The sequence below is a fragment of the Pecten maximus genome, chromosome 8 (assembly GCF_902652985.1).
Source record: "Pecten maximus chromosome 8, xPecMax1.1, whole genome shotgun sequence".
Classification (NCBI taxonomy): Eukaryota; Metazoa; Mollusca; class Bivalvia; order Pectinida; family Pectinidae; genus Pecten; species Pecten maximus.
Genome location: NC_047022.1, coordinates 37,664,769 through 37,689,101, shown reverse-complemented (window position 1 = coordinate 37,689,101; position 24,333 = coordinate 37,664,769). Strand labels below are relative to the sequence as shown.

The 24,333-nt window shown below is 35.7% G+C and overlaps 1 protein-coding gene across 1 annotated transcript; it reads left to right on the top strand.

Annotated features, from left to right (window-relative positions):
- The first annotated feature begins 238 nt into the window (after positions 1-238).
- Positions 239-23,183, top strand: LOC117333418 (leucine-rich repeat and WD repeat-containing protein 1-like). The gene is made up of 16 exons (XM_033892706.1): positions 239-467; positions 2,702-2,787; positions 3,207-3,435; positions 3,937-4,053; positions 5,618-5,767; positions 6,101-6,631; positions 8,468-8,588; positions 8,990-9,096; positions 9,769-9,973; positions 10,675-10,750; positions 13,380-13,514; positions 13,683-13,801; positions 14,990-15,154; positions 19,018-19,124; positions 19,233-19,301; positions 19,899-23,183. The coding sequence occupies exons 2-16, from the start codon at positions 2,708-2,710 to the stop codon at positions 20,001-20,003; spliced, it is 2,316 nt and encodes a 771-aa protein (XP_033748597.1). The 5' UTR covers positions 239-467; positions 2,702-2,707; the 3' UTR covers positions 20,004-23,183.
- Positions 23,184-24,333: the final 1,150 nt, after the last annotated feature.

The following is a 24,333-nucleotide window of genomic DNA, read 5'->3' as shown; positions in this document are numbered from 1 at the left end:
TATAAATGATGTTTGTTTGGCTTTGATAAATTGAAAACAAATAGATTGGATGTTAGATTTTGAGATAAAAGCAATTTCTCACTTTTCAGGGCTTGTAAGTTTACTTAGTCAAACATGTTGTTGTTATGATCTTTGTCTCAGGTGTAAAACCAACACAGGGTACCCTGTCCCCCCAGGGCACTTTACTTGTCCCCTAAAGCCTGATATTGCAGTTTGCCATTTTGCCACAGGTGAATGATCATGGGCAGTCAGGCTTGACCTGTTTTTTACCTTTGATGTTTAGCTTGTGATTCTAGCCCTGCTGCCACAAAGGTCATTTTGTACTGACCAACAGTTGATTGTACATGTGTATACCTAACAGAAGTGTCATTTTGTAGCTCCATATATACCTAACGAAGTTCTGGGTGACAGTACAGGAGTCGGTCATTAGTACAGCAGGAGATCCAGGTGACAAGTCACAGAAAGCTGTAAGTAGATACATTAGGTTTTCATTTTTGTTTAAATTATGATACATAAAAGTTACTATTAAGTATTTACCTCTACAATTGTTTTGTATTGTTTTTTATTTAACACATATGTAACCAGGGGGGGGGATGCTTTAATAACTAATAAAATTTAAAACAAAATGTAGGGGAAAGAAGGAAATTATGTGGCAAATATCTGTTAGTTTGATGTTTGTGTATCTTAATCTTTAACAACAGAGATGGTTTTATACATAGGAATTTATTTTATGTAACTGAAATATAGATATGTTATTGTCAACCTTTAAAATTCTATTCAAGAAACAATAATAATATATTCAGGTTAATTTAAAGCCTCAAATAAATAAGTGTGCAGTAATATATTTTGATGTCAAACTAATATTTCATCACTGTACAGTTTGGAAATGGATTTTTTCCTGATGGACTTATAAAATTATGTTACATTTCCCTGAATACTTAAGTCTTAATTAAAAAAAACAACTTACCTTAGCGATATTTTATATCATCTCTTATTTTTCCTATAGCTAGGTAATCTGCATAAAGATTTTAACTGAAACATAAAATGTAATGTTATCTATAGACTTCAGTTTTAAATTTAAAGTGTAGGGCCTATTAAGATCATTCATCAAATATGCTGGTTTCTTTGTATACATAAATATTTTCATTTGATCTGATATACTGTACATACATGTACAGAGGTAAGTGATTTCGACCAAACCTAGACAGGGTCATGACTGAGTGTAAATTTTACATGGAGACTATCAATATCTAGTCTGTGGTAGGGCTATTCTAACCCTGACCACTGTCCATTTATTTTTTAAATTATCGTCCGATATTTATATGCACATTTTAAGTCCATGTACTTTAAGTGAGATCTGTACAATGTGTAGAACAGATGAATTATTTTTGTAGAACTGGCAAGAGTAAATAAACCATGATGTTGTCAGGTGCAGCCAAAAAGAAGATTAATTTTCATTTTGTAATATATAATTATTGCAAATTTAGATCTGACGAGGAATATTTAATTTCATCTATACAAATAACAAATTCACTGGGGCCAACTCCAGTGTAATGTCAGTTATACAAATAACAAATTCATTGGGGACCAACTACAGTGTAATGTCATCTATACAAATAACAAATTCACTGGGGCCAACTCCAGTGTAATGTCAGTTATACAAATAACAAATTCAATGGGGGCCAACTACAGTGTAATGTATGTCATCTATACAAATAACAAATTCATGGGGCCAACTCCAGTGTAATATCAGCTATACAAATTCAAATTCAATGGGGACCAACTACAGTGTAATGTCAGTTATACAACTAATAAATTCACTGGGGACCAACTACAGTGTAATGTCAGTTATACAACTAATAAATTCACTGGGGACCAACTACAGTGTAATGTCAGTTATACAAATAAATTTAATGGGGACCAACTACAGTGTAATGGCAACTGTACAAATAATTTCATTTTCAATAAACCTCTTTCTTGTGCATCACAGAATATAAACACTAGATCTGTATTTCACAAGGTCATTCTGGTCACATTTAATTTCTAAGTAGAGAATGTAGTGATAAGATCAATGATAATGTTGTAAGTGTGCCCCAGATAATAGAACAATGGACACATCAAACAAACAATTTTACATGGCTCACACTTTCCTTGTTTTCTATTTTCTCTGATGTATGTTTACTTTGGGTTATTGATTGAGTAGAAAACTGTCAGGTTTAGCCCCAGGTAAAACTTACATCATAAAAACATGTTAATAGTCTACTAGGTATCATGTAATATAAAACACTTGGTACCCCCAAACCATGGAGATATGATCTGATATAGCTGGTACACCATTATACAATGAGAACATAGTTATGTGTTATTGTATTTTATGTAATATCTGACATTTTTGACTTGAGTCATAAACATCACAGAGAAAGAATCATCAATAGATATTTTGAGTTGCATAGGCTCCACTTTGGAATTTCCCTTTGGCAGCCAAACCAAATTTCATTAAGTTTCTAACTGAATTCATCTTATATCTATCTTTTCAGAATTGGGAGTCAAAAACGAAGGTCATTTGACGTCAGTCTCTTAAAAAAAATGTTTGGATATAATGCATTAGAATAATTCAGACTTTCTGCTTAGAGGCTCATATTAACCTAATCACACATGATAGGACATATTGTATTTTAGCATAATGTTGTTCTCCAAACAGGTCACCATGGCAAATGTGATGCCTTCAGAAGCTTTGATAAGAAAGGCTGGGGATGGACTGCCTATGTCTAAGATTGAAAGTCTAAAGTAAGTACAGGTTCTGACTTGAGTGACTGTCAATGTCTTAAGATTAAAACTCTAAAGTAAGTACAGATTGTAACTTGATTGACTGTCAGTGTCTAAGATTAAGTCTAAAGTAAGTACAGATTGTGATTTTGAAGTATGAATGTGTGTGATGTTGGACAGTTATCTGCCCCTAGAGAATATATATTCACAATATTTGCAGAATATTTTTGTTTGAAGTAAACAATGTATTATATAGTATGCTGAAGTAAAATGAAAATTTCAGAATGTTACTTACATATGATATCTGTCTTTGTAAGTCTGCCATGTTTAAATGCAGCATGTGTAAATATTATGGATGAAGTCTGTTCCCTGTTAGTTTGTCATATTTAAATGTATTGTCACCAGGCATTTAAACTGATATCCTCTGCCTGTATTTTCAGTCTTTCAGATAAGAATCTCACCATGTTGGATCCCAATGTCATGAACCAGCTGGTGGCCTTGACAACCCTTGACCTGTCGAACAACAACATTAGCAGTATTCCTGACAACATCAGGCTTCCTAAACTGACCACACTGGATATCTCGGACAACGAAATAAGCTCTGTATCTTTTGGAGAGAACTTTCCCAATCTGTCCTCTCTGTACATCGCCGGCAACAATGATCTAGGGGTAAATAATCATTTAGAAATATTCCCACACAAACCCCGACAACAGATATCTCACTGTGTCCTCCATTACCCAACACAAACCCTGACAACAGATATCTCACTGTGTCCTCCATTATCCCACACAAACCCTGACAACAGATATCTCACTGTGTCCTCCATTATCCCACACAAACCCTGACAACAGATATCTCACTGTGTCCTCCATTACCCAACACAAACCCTGACAACAGATATCTCACTGTGTCCTCCATTATCCCACACAAACCCTGACAACAGATATCTCACTGTGTCCTCCATTATCCCACACAAACCCTGACAACAGATTTGTCACTTTGTTCCGTAATGGTGAAGTGTCATTTTTCAAAAACAAAACTTCTTAAAAATGAGAGAGAGAGAAAGGAATGAAAATAACTTCTGCCAATATTTTTTGTTATGATTGAACTCCGTTGTGGTGGAAGCAGACATCTCAGCTTGTCTCACATTTACATTTTGTTTCTTGTAGAAATCTGACCGTCTGATGGCCATATATGAGAACTCTAATCTGATCCAGATTGATGACCAGAGAGTAAGCTCCCTTCTCCAGGTTGTCAGACAGATTCGCAGCAAGTTTGAGATACAGGTAAGTTCTTCATTTTTAGCCCACCATCATCAGATGGTGGGCTATTCAAATCGCCCTGCGTCCGTGGTCCGTCACTCCGTCCATCCGTCCGTAAACAATTCTTGTTATCGCTAATCCTCAGAAAGTACTGAAGGGATTTTTCTCAAATTTCATATGTAGGTTCCCCTTGGTGCCTAGTTATGCATATTGTATTTTGAGACCAATTGGAAAACAACATGGCCGACAGGCAGCCATCTTGGATTTTGACAATTGAAGTTTATTATCGCTATTTCTCAGAAAGCACTGAAGGGATCTTTCTCAAATTTCATATGTAGGTTCCCCTTGGTGCTTAGTTATGCATATTGCATTATGAGACCAATCGGAAAACAACATGGCCGACAGGCAGCCATCTTGGATTTTGACAATTGAAGTTTGTTATCGCTATTTCTGAGAAAGTACTGAAGGGATCTTTCTCAAATTTCTTATGTAGGTTCCCCTTGGTGCCTAGTTATGCATATTGCATTATGAGACCAATCGGAAAACAACATGGCCGACAGGCAGCCATCTTGGATTTTGACAATTGAAGTTTGTTATCGCTATTTCTGAGAAAGTACTGAAGGGATCTTTCTCAAATTTCATATGTAGGTTCCCCTTGGTGCCTAGTTATGCATATTGCATTTTGAGACCAATTTGAAAACAACATGGCCGACAGGCAGCCATCTTGGATTTTGACAGTTCAATTTACAGATTAGTAAAAGGAAGGGAAAAATAGAGAAAAGATCAATCTGACATGGAACCTATAAAGATCGTTCAATGGTGGGCGCCAAGATCCCTCTGGGATCTCTTGTTAACCCCTTGTTTGACTGTACAAATTGAAACCGGGTGATTATTAAATAGATAAAAATATATCAAGCATTGTCACTTCCATTTGGCATGTATGTGATAGCCGAAATACTTATAGATGGGTAAAATCTTCATTTTCTTATTCATGAAATACTTTGTATCAGTGTTGATAAAACAGGAAGTAACAAAACATCAAATTTACTAATAATATAGGTTGGAAGAATCTGTTTGGTCTAGGACACCTCAATTCTTGACTTTGAAACCTGATCAGTAAAGGTTCCATTCATTAAAGACAAATTAATATAGCATACCCCCTTAAATAATACATTTACATGCACTCTGTATCACAGGTATAGCATACCCCCTTAAATAATACATTTACATGCACTCTGTATCACAGGTATAGCATACCCCCTTAAATGATACATTTACATGCACTCTGTATCACAGGTATAGCATACCCCCTTAAATGATACATTTACATGCACTCTGTATCACAGGTATAGCATACCCCCTTAAATAATACATTTACATGCACTGTGTATCACAGGTATTGTTATACACAACAAACAATCATCTCCAATATCAGCTAAAATACACTGCTGACCTTGACTTTATAGGTGAAGTAAGGTTAACATTTCTGGCTAATGAAATAGAGAACTGATCCTGACCTTGACTTAGGAGGTGGACCAAGGTTGACATTTTAGGCTAATAAAATACACTACTGTCCTTGAAATTACAGGTGAAGGCCAAGTGGGAGGTTTTATTTGCTGCCCCATACGCCACTGGTATCCCTGATGATGAGGTTGACCAGGTGATTGACAAGTTCCTTGTTACCCTGAGAAAAGATAATCTCCTCAAAAATGCAGATTCCAGATTTGAAAAGTATATGGTAAGAAATTGTAACAAAAGACCTTAATGACTTTATTTAAAAGATCTTCTGCATCCTTAGTTTTATCAGTTCAGATAATATTACTCAACTCTTTGTCAAGACATATAGAGTGAGAATTCAATAATACATTGTTATGTGGTTGGGCAAATCTAGATTTACATCTCATTTATGCACAATATCTCCTTTTATTTGCAAGAACTTGGATATAGTCTCACAAGTTTGTTATTAGAAAATACTGTAATTGTAGAATTGTATATTATCTTTGAGATGATTTTGCAATTGCTTTTATTAAGTGAAAAAATGATTTAAACAATCAAATGTTGTGGCTTCCAGCTGGAAAAGTTAGCCAAGGAAATGGTAGAGTCTGCAAAGAACCTGTCTATCTACAAATCAACACATTCCTTACCAGGGACACCCCGCAGTGCTCGTCTCAATGAAATTCAATCTCCTGAGACCACACCTGTCCGTCACAGTTCGCGCACCCCTGTACCCAACAAACGACTCATTGACACACCCACATGCAAACCACCGACACCTAGCAATGGAGTGCCAACAACACCTAACTCAAAAACTCCAGAGAAGACACCTAAAGCAGAGGGAAAGGGCAAGAAACGACGAAGGGACTCCAGCCCAGGGTCTGCATCGAAACCAAACTCCAAATCTTATAGAACAGAAACTGGACAAATGTCATCACCAAAGTTTAGTCCGAAATCACCAGGTACAGCAAATCGTGGCAAGAAACGTAGACGATCTTCTTCGCCAGGATCAGAATGTAAACCGAAGGCCAAATGTTACCGAACTGTGAGTGGTCAGCTGTCCTCTCCTAAATACACATCCCTCAAGGACTCGCATAAAGATCAACTGGTAGGTACTATATGTAGTTGTTTTTATCAGTACATTCAATTATGTTATCAAAAAACACCAAAATACTGATACAGATTGTGATGAGCTGTTTGTAAATTGTCTATAAGGCAATAAGCTGTTCTGTATACTGTATACCTGGTATTTATAAAAGATATTCGCCCCGTTTTAATTTCGCCCTAAACTACCTTTAAGAAATGTCTTTTCCTTGCTCAAAATCGGAAAACCCCGTTCGGAATTCTCAATACAATTGCACTCGGAACACTCGGAATTTATCGAGTTCCCCCATTTTCGTTTCTTTGCATATCCCGCTGAGGTGTGAAATGTAATCAGGTGTGATATATATACAACGTTTACCTGTGTTCAGATTTACTTTTAGCCTATATTGATTCAAATAGTATCAGGTATACATGGTCGATTTTAAGCAAACACGATGAGTGGTAAGTTCACCGTGCCGTGACTAATTTAGAAGTCTAAAGTGTTTTCTTTTGTTCATTTGTCATCGATGGAAGCCGCAAGCGACGGTGAACTCATAAAATCAATTTTCACAATGGCAAGAATTTGATGCTATTTTGTGTGCATCATTTAAAAAATGATTGGATTTTTAAAGTTACTTAGTATTTATAGCTTTTTTAAAAATCAAATATATTAAACCTAGTACGCTGTCTTATATTCTCATATGCCCATATTCTCGATTTAACTCCACGTGATATTGTAAATTTACTAGGCCTAGATTTAGATCTAGATTTTAATTCACATGCATAGATTGGAATAAAACAATAAATTATTTTATAAATCTAGTGTAAATATATAACAAGTGTTGCTTGTAATTGTATAGGATAAAACAAACTTGAAACGTACGAGGGTATGTTTTGGATCAGACTACAATTAGCCTATGTACGATAACTTGTAAATCCTGCAATTGAGCTTGAAATTTTCGCCGTCATCTTAAATTCGCCCTATCATCAAAGGGCAAAAATGGCGAAAATTAAACGGAGGCGAAAATTACCAGGTATACAGTACTTTCTAAGCTGTTGGCTGTTCTTAAAACCATTTGTGAAGTGGTAAGGTGTTCTGTTTCTGTCTGTAAGGTAATCGGCTATTCTTTATACTGTCTAAAAGGTGATTGGCTGTTTTGTATATGGTCTATAAGGTGATTGGCTGTTCTGTATACAGTCAATCTTTAAGGTGATTGGCTGTTATTTATACAGTCTATAAAGTGATTGGCTGTTCTGTTTACTGTTTATAAGGTGATTGGCTGTTCTGTATATGGTCTATAAGGTGATTGGCTGTTCTGTATACAGTCTATAAGGTGATTGACTGTTCTTTAAACTGTCTATAAGGTGATGATTGACTGTTAACTTATGTATACAGTCTCTAAGGTGATTGGCTGTTAACTTATGTATACAGTCTCTAAGGTGATTGGCTGTTCTGTATACAGTCTATAAGGTGATTGGCTGTTATTATACAGTCTATAAGGTGATTGGCTGTTCTTTATACGGTCTCTAAGGTGATTGGCTGTTCTGTATACAGTCTCTAAGGTGATTGGATGTTCTGTATACTGCCTATAAGGTGATTGGCTGTTCTATATATGGTCTATAAGATGATGGGCTGTTCTTTATACTGTCTATAAGGTGATTGGCTGTTCTCTATACAGTCTATGAGGAGATTGGCTGTTCTGTATACAGTCTGTAAGGGCGATTGGTTGTTTGGTCATCTGTTTATTGATTGGTTGTTTAGACTATTTGTACTGTGATTGTTCTGTATTCTGTTTCTAAGTTGATTTTTTTAAAATTGAATAGTCACAACTATTACTTATAACTACCTGTCTAATTACAGCCACCCGTGTCAGACTACGATCCAACATTCTTTGTGCGCTGCCATTCTGACGAGGATGGGCCGTCAGACGATAACACCAAGGTGTGGAGATGTGCGTTTGAACCTAAACCTAACAGTCCAGGTTAGTTCATGTTGTGACAACAGAACGTGCTTTGGAAAAATAACTTTGCTTTCATTTCTGGTTATATATTTCATAATATTTTTAAAAATTTGAACTTTTCCATAAAAAAGATTGGTATTTTATGTATTTATTTTTGCCAACATTCTGATGTGTGAGAACTGCTTCTAGCTTACCCTTTTTGGTAAATCTGTCATCTCTATACATTAACCTGGGTAAAAGATTTTTGGATTTCTGACTTGATCAGCTTCATAAACCTCTAGAGGCTGAGCAAAGCTTCATTTTCACAGCATTTCCCTAAACTGTCCACTTTGATATTCTGCCTAATGAAAAATGAGTGTTGAAATATCACTTTATGAATAAAGACCGAGAACAGAATATAGCCACTTTTGTATGTGTTGTAGGTGAGCACACTAATATAGTAGCTACTGTTGGTGGGAAGATTGTGTGCTTGGTTGACTGTAAAACTGGCAAGGTCATGAGGAGATTTAAGGATACAGACAAGAAAGAGGTGAGAAACAGAACTTGAGCTGTATTATGTAATATCATACATAGTCGTCCTAAACACAAACAGCATGAACTGTATTATGTAATATCATACATAGTCCTAAACACAAACAGAACTTGAACTGTATTATGTAATATCATACATAGTCGTCCTAAACACACACAGAACTTGAACTGTATTATGTAATATACATAGTTGTCCTAAACACACACAGAACTTGAACTGTATTATGTAATATCATACGTAGTCTTCCTAAACACACACAGAACTTGAGCTGTATTATGTAATATCATACATAGTCCTAAACACAAACAGAACTTGAGCTGTATTATGTAATATACATAGTTGTCCTAAACACAAACAGAGCATGAGCTGTATTATGTAATATCATACGTAGTCATCCTAAACACACACAGAGCATGAACTGTATTATGTAATATCATACATAGTCGTCCTAAACACAAACAGAGCATGAACTGTATTATGTTATATCATTGTAAAGACATGTTCATAAAGAGATGTTCATCCTAAACAGAGATCGAGAACTGTTTGTTACAGCTATAGAAAATGTTTCTTTCATTTCATAGTATTTACCCTTTCCAATTTTCAGAATATCATGTTCATGATAGTATAAGTCATTATAGAATAACAGCCCTCATCTTATATCTCTCATAGTCATTCTACACCTTGGCTTGGACCACAATCCCAGTTGATGAAGACAACTCTTCAGAGACTACCAACATTCTTGCTGTGGCTGGGGATGCATGTGACGTCAAGTTAATCCACCCATCACAACTTGTTGTGTACGCTACACTGGAGGGTCACCGTCGCTACATCAGCTGTCTCGCGTTCCATCCGACCTACTCAACTGTCCTTTTCAGTAAGTCTGTTACTATACCCCAGTAAAACATCTGTTACTATACCCCAGTGAAACATCCTCTTCTGTATAGAACAGATCAGACAAAATGTGACTTCTATGTTCTTAATGAACCTCATCATCTCAGAATAAATCATGTGATTATTAAGACAATGTGGTCAAGTCATAACGCATTAAGGCTTTATTTCAGTCCCTTCTACATAGTTGACCTAAATTGATGTTTGGTTGTAAGATGATCCATATATGAAAAGGGGGAATGTTATTGAGATGTGTATTTTGTTGAAGAAATGAAATATCATATTACAAAAAAAAAAGTTATACTGTACTGTAAAGGTCAAGGTTATATAATAACTTCATAGATCGCTTTGTATAATTAGACCAGTATACGTAGAGAGGATGGAGTCTGTAAAATTAGACCAGTATACGTAGAGAGGATGGAGTCTGTATAATTAGACCAGTATACGTAGAGAGGATGGAGTCTGTATAATTAGACCAGTATACGTAGAGAAAATGGAGTCTGTATAATTAGACCAGTATACGTAGAGAGGATGGAGTCCAGAGTTTTCTCAGAAAATAATCTCAAACAAACCACCTGATTATTATGGCACAAGACACTTAAGTTTAAAGTTAGATAATATTTTGTAATTGATTTAATCTATGCACTGACAATGTACTCTAAATGTGTCCCTTGTGACTATCACCAGGTGGTGGTAAGGACAACAGAATCATTATGTGGGACATCGGGATACCAGACTTGTCGGACTACTCCACTAACTTCAGGTCAGTATCCAGGGGGTATTCAACCACCGAATTTATTAAACCAATGAAATTTTTGTTATTTTTGTTTCTAAAAACAGGTGAGGCACATTGGTGTTTTAACATCTTATGATTGATATAGATGGTAAGAGAGAAACGTTTTCCTATAAAACCCTCTAAAATAGGAATAAAACAAAATATAAGTTTGGTACCATTACAAGGAGTTATAAGATATTAATTCACCTCCTTTGTATAAATGTTATTTTGTTGTTATTTTCAAAGTATCAGCTTACAGTTACAGATCAATTATGACTTTGAAACCCTTTCTTATAGTCTTAGCATAACGTGTACATCTTGTCACACCTGATTCCACTGGATGCTACCAACAGAATAAATAGTAAGACCGTCTTGAAAGCATTTCAAACATCTCCATGGCTTACAAAACATTGGCTGTAAAAGCATTTCAAACATCTCCATGGCTTATAAAACGTTGGCTGTAAAAGCATTTCTCTGGGTTCTCTAGTTTATTTCTTCTCTTTTCAATTAATAAATTATGTGATTGTGCTGGGAACAAAGTAATATAAGTTGTTGATGGCAATAATATCTTATTTCAAATGTTAAATATACAACAGATACAACTGTTATTATCCAATCAACATCCAACATTAAACTATGATATCTAGTCCTAGGGATTATAAATCTGGTAATGTAGGAAAACACCCTGATATAACTGATGTAAAACTGTAATAGTTCCAGGGGTACAAAACCTGTGGTAATGTAGGAAAACACCCTGATATAACTGTAATAGTTCCAGGGGTACAAAACCTGTGGTAATGTAGGAAAACACCCTGATATAACTGATGTAAAACTGTAATAGTTCCAGGGGTACTAAATATGTGGTAATGTAGGAAAACACCCTGATATAACTGATGTAAAACTGTAATTAGTTCCAGGGGTACTAAATCTGTGGTGATGTAGGAAAACACCCTGATATAACTGATATAAACTGTAATTAGTTCCAGGGGTACTAAATCTGTGGTGATGTAGGAAAACACCCTGATATAACTGATATAAACTGTAATTAGTTCCAGGGGTACAAAACCTGTGGTAATGTAGGAAAACACCCTGATATAACTGATGTAAAACTGTAATAGTTCCAGGGGTACAAAACCTGTGGTAATGTAGTAAAACACCCTGATATAACTGATGTAAAACTGTAATAGTTCCAGGGGTACAAAACCTGTGGTTATGTAGGAAAACACCGAGATATAACTGATGTAAAACTGTAATAGTTCCAGGGGTACAAAACCTGTGGTAATGTAGGAAAACACCCTGATATAACTGATGTAAAACTGTAATAGTTCCAGGGGTACAAAATCTGTGGTAATGTAGGAAAACACCCTGATATAACTGATATAAACTGTAATTAGTTCCAGGGGTACTAAATCTGTGGTAATGTAGGAAAACACCCTGATATAACTGATGTAAAACTGTAATAGTTCCAGGGGTACAAAACCTGTGGTAATGTAGGAAAACACCCTGATATAACTGATATAAACTGTAATTAGTTCCAGGGGTACTAAATCTGTGGTAATGTAGGAAAACACCCTGATATAACTGATGTAAAACTGTAATAGTTCCAGGGGTACAAAACCTGTGGTAATGTAGGAAAACACCCTGATATAACTGATGTAAAACTGTAATAGTTCCAGGGGTACAAAACCTGTGGTAATGTAGGAAAACACCCTGATATAACTGATGTAAAACTGTAATAGTTCCAGGGGTACAAAATCTGTGGTAATGTAGGAAAACACCCTGATATAACTGATATAAACTGTAATTAGTTCCAGGGGTACTAAATCTGTGGTAATGTAGGAAAACACCCTGATATAACTGATGTAAAACTGTAATAGTTCCAGGGGTACAAAACCTGTGGTAATGTAGGAAAACACCCTGATATAACTGATGTAAAACTGTAATAGTTCCAGGGGTACAAAATCTGTGGTAATGTAGGAAAACACCCTGATATAACTGATATAAACTGTAATTAGTTCCAGGGGTACTAAATCTGTGGTAATGTAGGAAAACACCCTGATATAACTGATGTAAAACTGTAATAGTTCCAGGGGTACTAAATCTGTGGTAATGTAGGAAAACACCCTGATATAACTGATATAAACTGTAATTAGTTCCAGGGGTACAAAATCTGTGGTAATGTAGGAAAACACCCTGATATAACTGATATAAACTGTAATTAGTTCCAGGGGTACTAAATCTGTGGTAATGTTAATGGAGGCTTTTTCGTAATCTTTTTGATCAATAGACAGAAAGAATTGATTCATGCATTTTGCCATCACTTCTGTCATATTATTTTATACGATATGCTGCCTTCTATGAAAGTTTTTTATCTCATGTATTATTCACCTATTAGTTATAGCTAAGCTACATACTCTGTATTCAAGTTATATATATATATATATACATATGTACAGTCTGTGTATGCAAGTGTGTGTGAAAGTTGTCTTTGTTTCTTTCTGTATCATGTAATTACTTTTTGTGGAAAATCCGAATAAAAATGTCAAAAGTAAAAAAACAAATCTGTGGTAATGTTGCTGTAGGAAAATGGCCTAATATAACTTATGGTTTTGTGTAGGAAGCTGAAATGCCTGGTAACTCCAGGAACAGACCCTTTAAACCTTGCCATCAGTCTCAGCAATAACAGTCTGTTGGCCGGATGTGAGAGTACCTGCTACCTGTGGAAGCTGAAGGATATGAACAATCTCAGCAAGTAAGTTTATCATGCTAAAATACATTTAAATCTTTCCCCCTTTATTTTCAGAGAGGGGGTCCCTTCAAGTTTTTTCTGATGCCAAAGATATAAAAAGTCTCTTGTTAAAATACTATGTAATAGACATTGATTAGAAATAGTATTAAATCTTTGTTTCTGTTTCCTCAGGGAACCTGATCTGGAGCTGTGTTTGCCAATAACTGATGATAACAGTGATACCTCCAGTGATGACAGTAAGGGCGGCGACATTTTTGACGGTCTGGTCCTGCTCTCTGACAACTATGTTGGTATGTTGGTCATAATTAACTTCTTTGCATCCATTTTAATAGACAGAACTGATATTGTGCAATGTTGTTTACCATGTGTTTTGAAAACATTTGGTCAATTTCTTTCTCAATATCAATCCAATTCATTAGAAATATTTAAAGGAATATCACCATAGCTTTTGAATTGATATCAAAAGACATATTCTGTAAACAAATTGTCAGCATTTCCATTAATAGAGAAGTTACATTTGAGTTACTTCCCCTACATATTTCTGACTGTTACGATTCTCATTTATATCATTTGTCTACCATTTATTTCAGTAATAAATATTTTTTTCCCTTTTCCTAGGCAATATATAATTATGCCCCCCAACCACAGCTTATTTAATGTGGGTATATGCTATATAGACTTATAAATCACTTGATTGTGTGGCCATGAGTGTATCCGTTCATGAAAAGCTGGTGTACAAGATATGTCATGAACCACTAGACATATTTATTTCATGGATGGTTGGGGGAACTGGGCCTCTGGACAGATTTATTTTATGGATGAGGGATTGGGGATAGTGAACTCCTGGACAGATTTATTATATAGATGAGGGATTGGGGATAGTGAACACCTGGACAGATTTATTTTATGGATAAGGGATTGGGGATAGTGAACTCCTGGACAGCTTTATTTTATGGATGAGGGATTGGGGATAGTGAACACCTGGACAGATTTATTTTATAGATAAGGGATTGGGGATAGTGAACTCCTGGACAGCTTTATTTTATGGATAAGGGATTGGGGATAGTGAACTCCTGGACAGCTTTATTTTATGGATGAGGGATTGGGGATAGTGAACACCTGGACAGATTTATTATATAGATGAGGGCTTGGGGATAGTGAACTCCTGGACAGATTTATTTTATAGATGAGGGATTGGGGATAGTGAACACCTTGACAGATTTATTATATAGATGAGGGATTGGGGATAGTGAACACCTGGACAGATTTATTATATAGATGAGGGATTGGGGATAGTGAACTCCTGGACAGATTTATTTTATAGATGAGGGATTGGGGATAGTGAACTCCTGGACAGATTTATTATATGGATGAGGGATTGGGGATAGTGAACACCTGGACAGATTTATTATATGGATGAGGGATTGGGGGAACTGTGATTTTCTTAACATTGAACTTTATGTCTATTTCTCCAACAGTGACTAAATGTGTGGGTAACAGCAGCTTGACCATGTTTGACCTCCGGTCCTGTATTCCCAAGAAATGGCAGGGCAGACGGACACGTAGTGTCAAAGTCACTCCGATAGCACTGCTTAATTACATTCGTACCACAGTAGACTACATCTACCTGGCTGCTTCTCAAGGTAACTATCAATGCATACACATTTTGTTGTGTTTTACTTCAAAGTCATGTTATACAGTTACATCAGGAAATTCGGAACAGATACGCAGTGCAAAACCTGATGTGATATTCCACAACAAATCTCTCATGTCAGTATGTGATACTTCATAGATCCCAATGAGCTTCGTTGACTTTTTCTCGAGGCAATATTTGAAAGCATTACCAAGAATTCAAACACTAAAAGTCTGTTACAGCTTTTATAAATGAACAACGGGTGGCTGAGGGTAAGAGATCTAAGTCATTGAAACTGAAATCCCCAGGTAGAAGGCTTCATGTTAATACTGATCACTTGAGATTGGTCATTGTACTTTAGGGTCGGCAATCACTTGGTCAGTAAGATGGTCAGCCATGTAATCTCAGGTTTGACATTCCCTTCCTGTCTTGAGAAACGGGCCGGTCTGTGCTGTCGTGGTTGTGTGCTTAAGCAAGACACTTAGTCCTAAGTCTCTGGATGGCATTCAACAGGCCTCCTGTATGTTGTTCAGTGAGGCAGTCACCAACTACTACAAGGAGATCTCGCCTCAAAATATAAAAACATTGTACTGACTTGGTGGGATATAGAGGTATATATGTCTCCTATGATGTAGATGTAAATGTGTCCTATGGTGTAGAGGTAAATGTGTCCTATGGTGTAGATGTAAATGTGTCCTATGGTGTAGAGGTAAATGTGTCCTATGGTGTAGAGGTAAATGTGTCCTATGATGTACAGGTAAATGTGTCCTATGATGTACAGGTAAATGTGTCCTATGGTGTAGAGGTAAATGTGTCCTATGATGTACAGGTAAATGTGTCCTATGATGTACAGGTAAATGTGTCCTATGGTGTAGATGTAAATGTGTCCTATGATGTACAGGTAAATGTGTCCTATGGTGTAGAGGTAAATGTGTCCTATGATGTACAGGTAAATGTGTCCTATGGTGTAGATGTAAATGTGTCCTATGATGTAGATGTAAATGTGTCCTATGGTGTAGAGGTAAATGTGTCCTATGATGTACAGGTAAATGTGTCCTATGATGTACAGGTAAATGTGTCCTATGGTGTAGATGTAAATGTGTCCTATGGTGTAGAGGTAAATGTGTCCTATGATGTACAGGTAAATGTGTCCTATGGTGTAGAGGTAAATGTGTCCTATGGTGTACAGGTAAATGTGTCCTATGGTGTAGAGGTATATTTGAGTTACAGTATATGTGTCATGTGATGTAGTGGTATATTTGAGTTACAGTATATGTGTCATGTGATGTAGTGGTATATTTGAGTTACAGTTTATGTGTCATGTGATGTAGAGGTATATTTGAGTTACAGTATATGTGTCATGTGATGTAGAGGTATATTTGGGTTACAGTATATGTGTCATGTGATGTAGAGGTATATTTGGGTTACAGTATATGTGTCATGTGATGTAGTGGTATATTTGGGTTACAGTAAATGTGTCATGTGATGTAGTGGTATATTTGAGTTACAGTAAATGTGTCATGTGATGTAGAGCTATATTTGAGTTACAGTATATGTGTCATGTGATGTAGTGGTATATTTGAGTTAATTTGTGTCATGTGATGTAGTGGTATATTTGAGTTACAGTAAATGTGTCATGTGATGTAGTGGTATATTTGAGTTAATTTGTGTCATGTGATGTAGTGGTATATTTGAGTTACAGTAAATGTGTCATGTGATGTAGAGGTATATTTGAGTTACAGTAAATGTGTCATGTGATGTAGAGGTATATTTGAGTTACAGTATATGTGTCATGTGATGTAGTGGTCTATTTGAGTTACAGTAAATATGTCATGTGATGTAGAGGTATATTTTAGTTACAGTATATGTGTCATGTTATGTAGTGGTATATTTGAGTTACAGTATATGTGTCATGTGATGTAGTGGTATATTTGAGTTACAGTATATTTGTTATGTGATGTAGTGGTATATTTGAGTTACAGTATATGTGTCATGTGATGTAGTGGTATATTTGAGTTACAGTAAATGTGTCATGTGATGTAGAGGTATATTTGAGTTACAGTAAATGTGTCATGTGATGTAGAGGTATATTTGAGTTACAGTATATGTGTCATGTGATGTTGTGGTATATTTGAGTTACAGTAAATGTGTTGAGTTACAGTATATGTGTCATGTGATGTAGAGGTATATTTGAGTTACAGTATATGTGTCATGTGATGTAGTGTTATATTTGAGTGACAGTATATGTGTCATGTGATGTAGTGGTCTATTTGAGTTACAGTATATGTGTCATGTGATGTAGTGGTCTATTTGAGTTACAGTAAATGTGTCATGTGATGTAGAGGTATATTTTAGTTACAGTATATGTGTCATGTTATGTAGTGGTATATTTGAGTTACAGTATATGTGTCATGTGATGTAGTGGTATATTTGAGTTACAGTATATGTGTCATGTGATGTAGTGGTATATTTGAGTTACAGTATATGTGTCATGTGATGTAGTGGTATATTTGAGTTACAGTATATGTGTCATGTGATGTAGAGGTATATTTGAGTTACAGTATATGTGTCATGTGATGTAGTGTTATATTTGAGTGACAGTATATGTGTCATGTGATGTAGTGGTCTATTTGAGTTACAGTATATGTGTCATGTGATGTAGAAGTATATTTGAGTTACAGTATATGTGTCATGTGATGTAGAGCTATATTTGGGTTACAGTATATGTGTCATGTGATGTAGTGGTCTATTTGAGTTACAGTAAATATGTCATGTGATGTAGAGGTATATTTTAGTTACAGTATATGTGTCATGTTATGTAGTGGTATATTTGAGTTACAGTATATGTGTCATGTGATGTAGTGGTATATTTGAGTTACAGTATATGTGTCATGTGATGTAGTGGTCTATTTGGGTTACAGTATATGTGTCATGTGATGTAGAGGTATATTTGAGTTACAGTAAATGTGTCATGTGATGTAGTGTTATATTTGAGTTACAGTATATGTGTCATGTGGTGTAGAGGTATATTTGAGTTACAGTATATGTGTCATGTGATGTAGTGTTATATTTGAGTTACAGTATATGTGTCATGTGATGTAGTGGTATATTTGAGTTACAGTATATGTGTCATGTGATGTAGTGTTATATTTGAGTTACAGTATATGTGTCATGTGATGTAGTGGTATATTTGAGTTACAGTATATGTGTCATGTGATGTAGTGTTATATTTGAGTTACAGTATATGTGTCATGTGATGTAGTGGTATATTTGAGTTACAGTATATGTGTCATGTGATGTAGTGGTATATTTGAGTTACAGTATATGTGTCATGTGATGTAGTGGTATATTTGAGTTACAGTATATGTGTCATGTGATGTAGTGGTATATTTGAGTTACAGTATATGTGTCATGTGATGTAGTGGTATATTTGAGTTACAGTATATGTGTCATGTGGTGTAGAGGTATATTTGAGTTACAGTATATGTGTCATGTGATGTAGAGGTTGTGTATATGTGTCATGTGATGTAGTGGTATATTTGGGTTACAGTATATGTGTCATGTGATGTAGTGGTATATTTGAGTTACAGTAAATGTGTCATGTGATGTAGAGGTATATTTGAGTTACAGTATATGTGTCATGTGATGTAGAGCTATATTTGGGTTACAGTATATGTGTCATGTGATGTAGTGGTATATTTGAGTTACAGTAAATGTGTCATGTGATGTAGTGGTATATTTGAGTTACAGTATATGTGTCATGTGATGTAGTGGTATATTTGAGTTACAGATATATATGTGTCATGTGATGTAGTGGTATATTTGAGTTATAGTATATGTGTCCTATGTAGTAAGTATGTACCCTTGTTTCAGGCCTGGTTGCTGCAGGAGATGACCAAGGTTCCATTCACTTGTATAGCCTGGATCAACTTGTGGAACGAAAGATAAAATCTTGTGACACAATACTGCAGCAGTCGAGGGTAAATCATGTTGTTATAAATATTTGTTATTTCTTTGAATATTATTTTATGAAAAAAAAACAAAACTTCAGTTTTTGATCTATTTAACATGTTATACTTGATATTTAGGTGTTGGCCTGGCCAGAAGTCACACTTGGCAGACACAAAGACAGCATGACAGACCTACTTACTGACAAGGTAAAGTTCTTACTAAAATATTAAACAAAAAGTTGTACAACTGTCATCTACGACAGACTTTAGTCAGTGGTCTTACCCAACACAGTTCTGGTTATACCTGACTGTCAGAACTTATACCATTTACTAAAAAGGTGTAAGTTACCTTGAATTAATGAAGTCATTATGAAGTTATAAGTGAAGCTCTGACCCCCATTGATCTTGTAACAGAAACTCTCCAAATGTTACGCTAGGTAACCACCCCACCCTCAAATGTTACGCTAGGTAACCACCCCACCCTCAAATCCAGGTCATGTTCATTTATGTCATGGAACAGTAACCATCATTTGTCAATTCCTGTGGTATCATTGAAAATGAATATCCATAATATTTAAGTAAATGTATAGTGGGTATATTTGGGCTTGGCCATGAACATAATTGATAGTGATGATTGTGTGACGCTATTTAGTAAAACAGCCAATGAAATGAGGGCAGGGAACATGGAATGGTTTTCAAAGGATTTCCTTTTGTATATCTTAGAAAAAATCCTCAATTCATACAAAAAAAATAGAATTGCAGGTGATCATAATTTTTGTTAACTCATTATAATTTGTTTTATAGGGGGTTGTTATAAACTCCATAGCTGTGAACCACAGTACAGACTACATGGTGTGTGGTACAGACAATAATCTTGTGTGCATCTGGAAACGCTGTTCTGGAAAGTGACCTGGTGTCTACTGGTAAACGTAGTTCTGGAAAGTGACCTGGTGTCTACTGGTAAACGCTGTTCTGGAAAGTGACCTGGTGTCTACTCGGAAACACAGTTCTGGAAAGTGACCTGGTGTCTACTGGTAAACGCAGCTCTTGAAAATGACCTGGTGTCTACTGGTAAACACAGTTCTGGAAAGTGACCTGGTGTCTACTGGTAAACGCAGTTCTGGAAAGTGACCTGGTGTCTACTGGTAAACGCAGTTCTGGAAAGTGACTTGGTGTCTACTGGTAAACGCAGCTCTTGAAAGTGACCTGGTGTCTACTGGTAAACGCAGTTCTGGAAAGTGACTTGGTGTCTACTGGTAAACGCAGCTCTTGAAAGTGACCTGGTGTCTACTCGGAAACACAGTTCTGGAAAGTGACCTGGTGTCTACTGGTAAACGCAGTTCTAGAAAGTGATCTGGTGTGTACTGGGAAATGCAGTTCTGGAAAGTGACCTGGTGTCTTCTGGTAAACGCTGTTCTGGAAAGTGACCTGGTGTCTACTGGTAAACGCAGCTCTTGAAAGTGACCTGGTGTCTACTGGTAAACGCAGTTCTGGAAAGTGACCTGGTGTCTACTGGTAAACGCAGTTCTGGAAAGTGACTTGGTGTCTACTGGTAAACGCAGCTCTTGAAAGTGACCTGGTGTCTTCTCGGAAACACAGTTCTGGAAAGTGACCTGGTGTCTACTGGTAAACGCAGCTCTTGAAAGTGACCTGGTGTCTACTGGTAAACACAGCTCTTGAAAGTGACCTGGTGTCTACTGGTAAACGCAGCTCTTGAAAGTGACCTGGTGTCTACTGGTAAACACAGCTCTTGAAAGTGACCTGGTGTCTACTGGTAAACGCAGCTCTTGAAAGTGACCTGGTGTCTACTTGGAAACACAGTTCTAGAAAGTGACCTGGTGTGTACTGGGAAATGCAGTTTTGGAAAACAACCCTGTCTGCACTCTGGCTAACAGAGTTCTGGAAAGTGACCTTATGTGTCTAGGAATTCCATTCTAAAAATGTACCTGGTGTTTGTTGCTTATCTAGAAATAGAAAGTGACCTTGTGTGTATGTGGAAATGCAGTTCTGAAAAATGACCTTATAGATATGTGTGTACAGAGAAACATTTCTGAAAAGTTATGTGTCTAGAAATGGGGTACTGGAAAGTGACCTTGGTGTACAACAAAACACTTTCAAAACTGTCTCTTGAGTGCCATATATAAGCCATAATTTCTAGGCAAAAATATGTCACTTACAAAACAAATCATTGAAGAATTAGTGTGATGATTGTACTACATAACGTTAAGGATTCAAATTAGTTGATATATCATTGATAAAATATTAATGTAGCTTATATTGTTGATATATCACTGATAAAAGCTACATATATAGACAAACTATATATTAATGTAGCTGTATATAGTTGATGTTTTACTGATAAAAGCTAGATATATAGACAAACTATATATTAATGTAGCTGTATATAGTTGATGTATTACTGATAAAAGCTCGATATATAGACAAACTATATATTAATGTAGCTGTATATAGTTGATGTATTACTGATAAAAGCTTGATATATATATAGACAAACTATACATATATATACAACATTAAAATGTAGCTGTATATATTGTGGAATTGAATATAATTTTATTTTTTTTTGTGATAGACACGAAACATGTTAGTTGATCCAATAGCCACTGCCTGCCAAATCACGTTACTACCTGTAATTTGTAAATTTTAGTTGTTCAGGTGTAACAGTAATGACTTAATTAAATATTAGCCGATACAGGGATATACAGGTCAACCATAAAGTCTATGAATTGTTCCTGTGTGTATGTTTCAAGAATGATATTTGGGGAAATTTTAGTACTATTTAATTATGCGTAAGGAAATAGCCAAATTAATAGTGTACTGTTTCCAGCTGTGAGTTACGTATACGGATATTCCAGATATCTCTGACAAAAACGATACGACTAAGATAATCTAATGGATGTGATTATTCACGTTGAACTTACTATGTAAGTATCAACATGTAGACATGATCAGTGATGCTTTTTACAGTTACTACTCCATACAACGTGTTTATGGTAATATACAGTGGTTATACAATTTTGTTAAGGGGGAGGTAACCATTTTTTACCACATTCAATGAATGCTTCATTATTGAATTTTGTTTTCGTCTTATACCATTGATTAAGATGCATTATTATATTTGCTTATATGATGTTTTATCAATCATTTGGGAAAATTTCCCTATCTTATCCCATTTAAGGTTTTAAAATTTGTTACCAGAAACAAAAAATCAACAGATTTTATAAAGATACTTGTTTAGGACTGGTTTTCTTACGTAAGGTAATGAGAAACATTTTATTTCGGTTTCATTTTAGTTTTGATGATTTTGATGAAAGGATATCAAATGCGATTTTAATTAATTTTTTATCATTTGTGAAATATTATCCCATTCATGTTTTATTACATTTTCCTCAGTATTGAATCTCTAAATAAATAATTCTCTGATAAATTTGTTATTTTACTGATTGTTGTTATTACTATATATCTGGTAGTGTAGTTGTGATTTTAACAAAGGACACTGTGATACCATTAAAACATTTTTATGTTCTTGACAAAATACAGAATACATGTTTCTACCACAATACGCTGTGTTATTCGACTCTCAAGCCTTGGTATAAATGTGCCGACTAGTGGTATATGACCTTCCGGTCTTTTGATTGGTCAAGAATTCTAACTTTGACCTGAGCTGAAATTGTTATTGACGTCATCAATAATCAAATGACGTCACATCACCAGGTCCCGGCCGTCACCTGTACACCTTATTTGCATACGCGAAATTAGGCTTGGCCATGTTTCCCTTTGATTCAAGCCGATGTTATTGTGGTGGAAACAGGTCACACGACTCATGATTTTTGGATATGGAGTTTATTTAACATTCCTAAGTTATTTTTTTAAAAGTTGCAAAAGACGCTCGCTAAAGCTCGTGTCTTTTGTAACTTTTAAGAAATAACTTACTCGTTTGAAATAAATACCATATATATCCAACAACCACTGTTGTATAACCTCTATATATCATATGAGTCACGTGATACTTTCATTTATGATTAAACCTGATGTACATTTATACAGTAATAAATGTCTGAAAACTTCTATTGGGTTATAATTACCGGTTTTGTAAAGTTACAAGTTTTAATTTCTAATATTTCAATTTCTACTCAAGTTGGACTCAATGAAACTACCAAACTTAATCTGTTTCATTTGCTCATGAATTTGACCAGATTAACACTGATAAGTACTTATGAATACCCATCCGCGGAACGATTTCACTTTTTCTATATGTTGTTATTATAAACATGGAATACTTATTAAAATTATCAAATTCATAATGTATTCTTGTATTTTATGAAAGACCAGATGTGCTAAATACTTCTATTTTGACAAAATAATGCTGTTTTTTAATCCTAAAATGGCGGACTATTTTACTCGACCGACTCGACATGCACAATCCGGAACTCCTCGGGCTTTTCCCCATTTGGACTTGCACAAGCTTCGAGACATTAATATCTACACCGACTTTTTTTATTAAAAAAAAAAACAATTGAAATATAAGGATTGAATCTTGATTTGGTCGATTTCATGGGATCATGAATTGAGTTGCTCTTGAGACAAATTCAACATGAACTGCTTCGCAGTTCATTAAATTTGTCTCAAGAGCAACTCAATTCATGACCCCATCATCATCAGATGGTGGGCTATTCAAATCGCCCTGCGTCCGTGGTCCGTCGTCCGTCCGTCCCTCCGTCCGTCCGTCCGTAAACAATTCTTGTTATCGCTATTTCTCAGAAAGTACTGAATGGATCTTTCTGAATTTCAGATGTAGGTTCCCCTTGGTGCCTAGTTATGCATATTGCATTTTGAGACCAATCGGAAAACAACATGGCCGACAGGCAGCCATCTTGGATTTTGACAATTGAAGTTTGTTATCGCTATTTCTGAGAAAGTGCTGAAGGGATCTTTCTCAAATTTCATATGAAGGTTCCCCTTGGTGCCTAGTTATGCATATTGCGTTTTGAGACCAATCGGAAAACAAGATGGCCGACAGGAAGCCATCTTGGATTTTGACAATTGAAGTTTGTTATCGCTATTTCTGAGAAAGTACTGAAGGAATCTTTCTGAAATTTCATATGAAGGTTCCCCTTGGTGCCTAGTTATGCATATTGCGTTTTGAGACTAATCCGAAAACAACATGGCCGACAGGCAGCCATCTTGGATTTTGACAATTGAAGTTTGTTATCGCTAT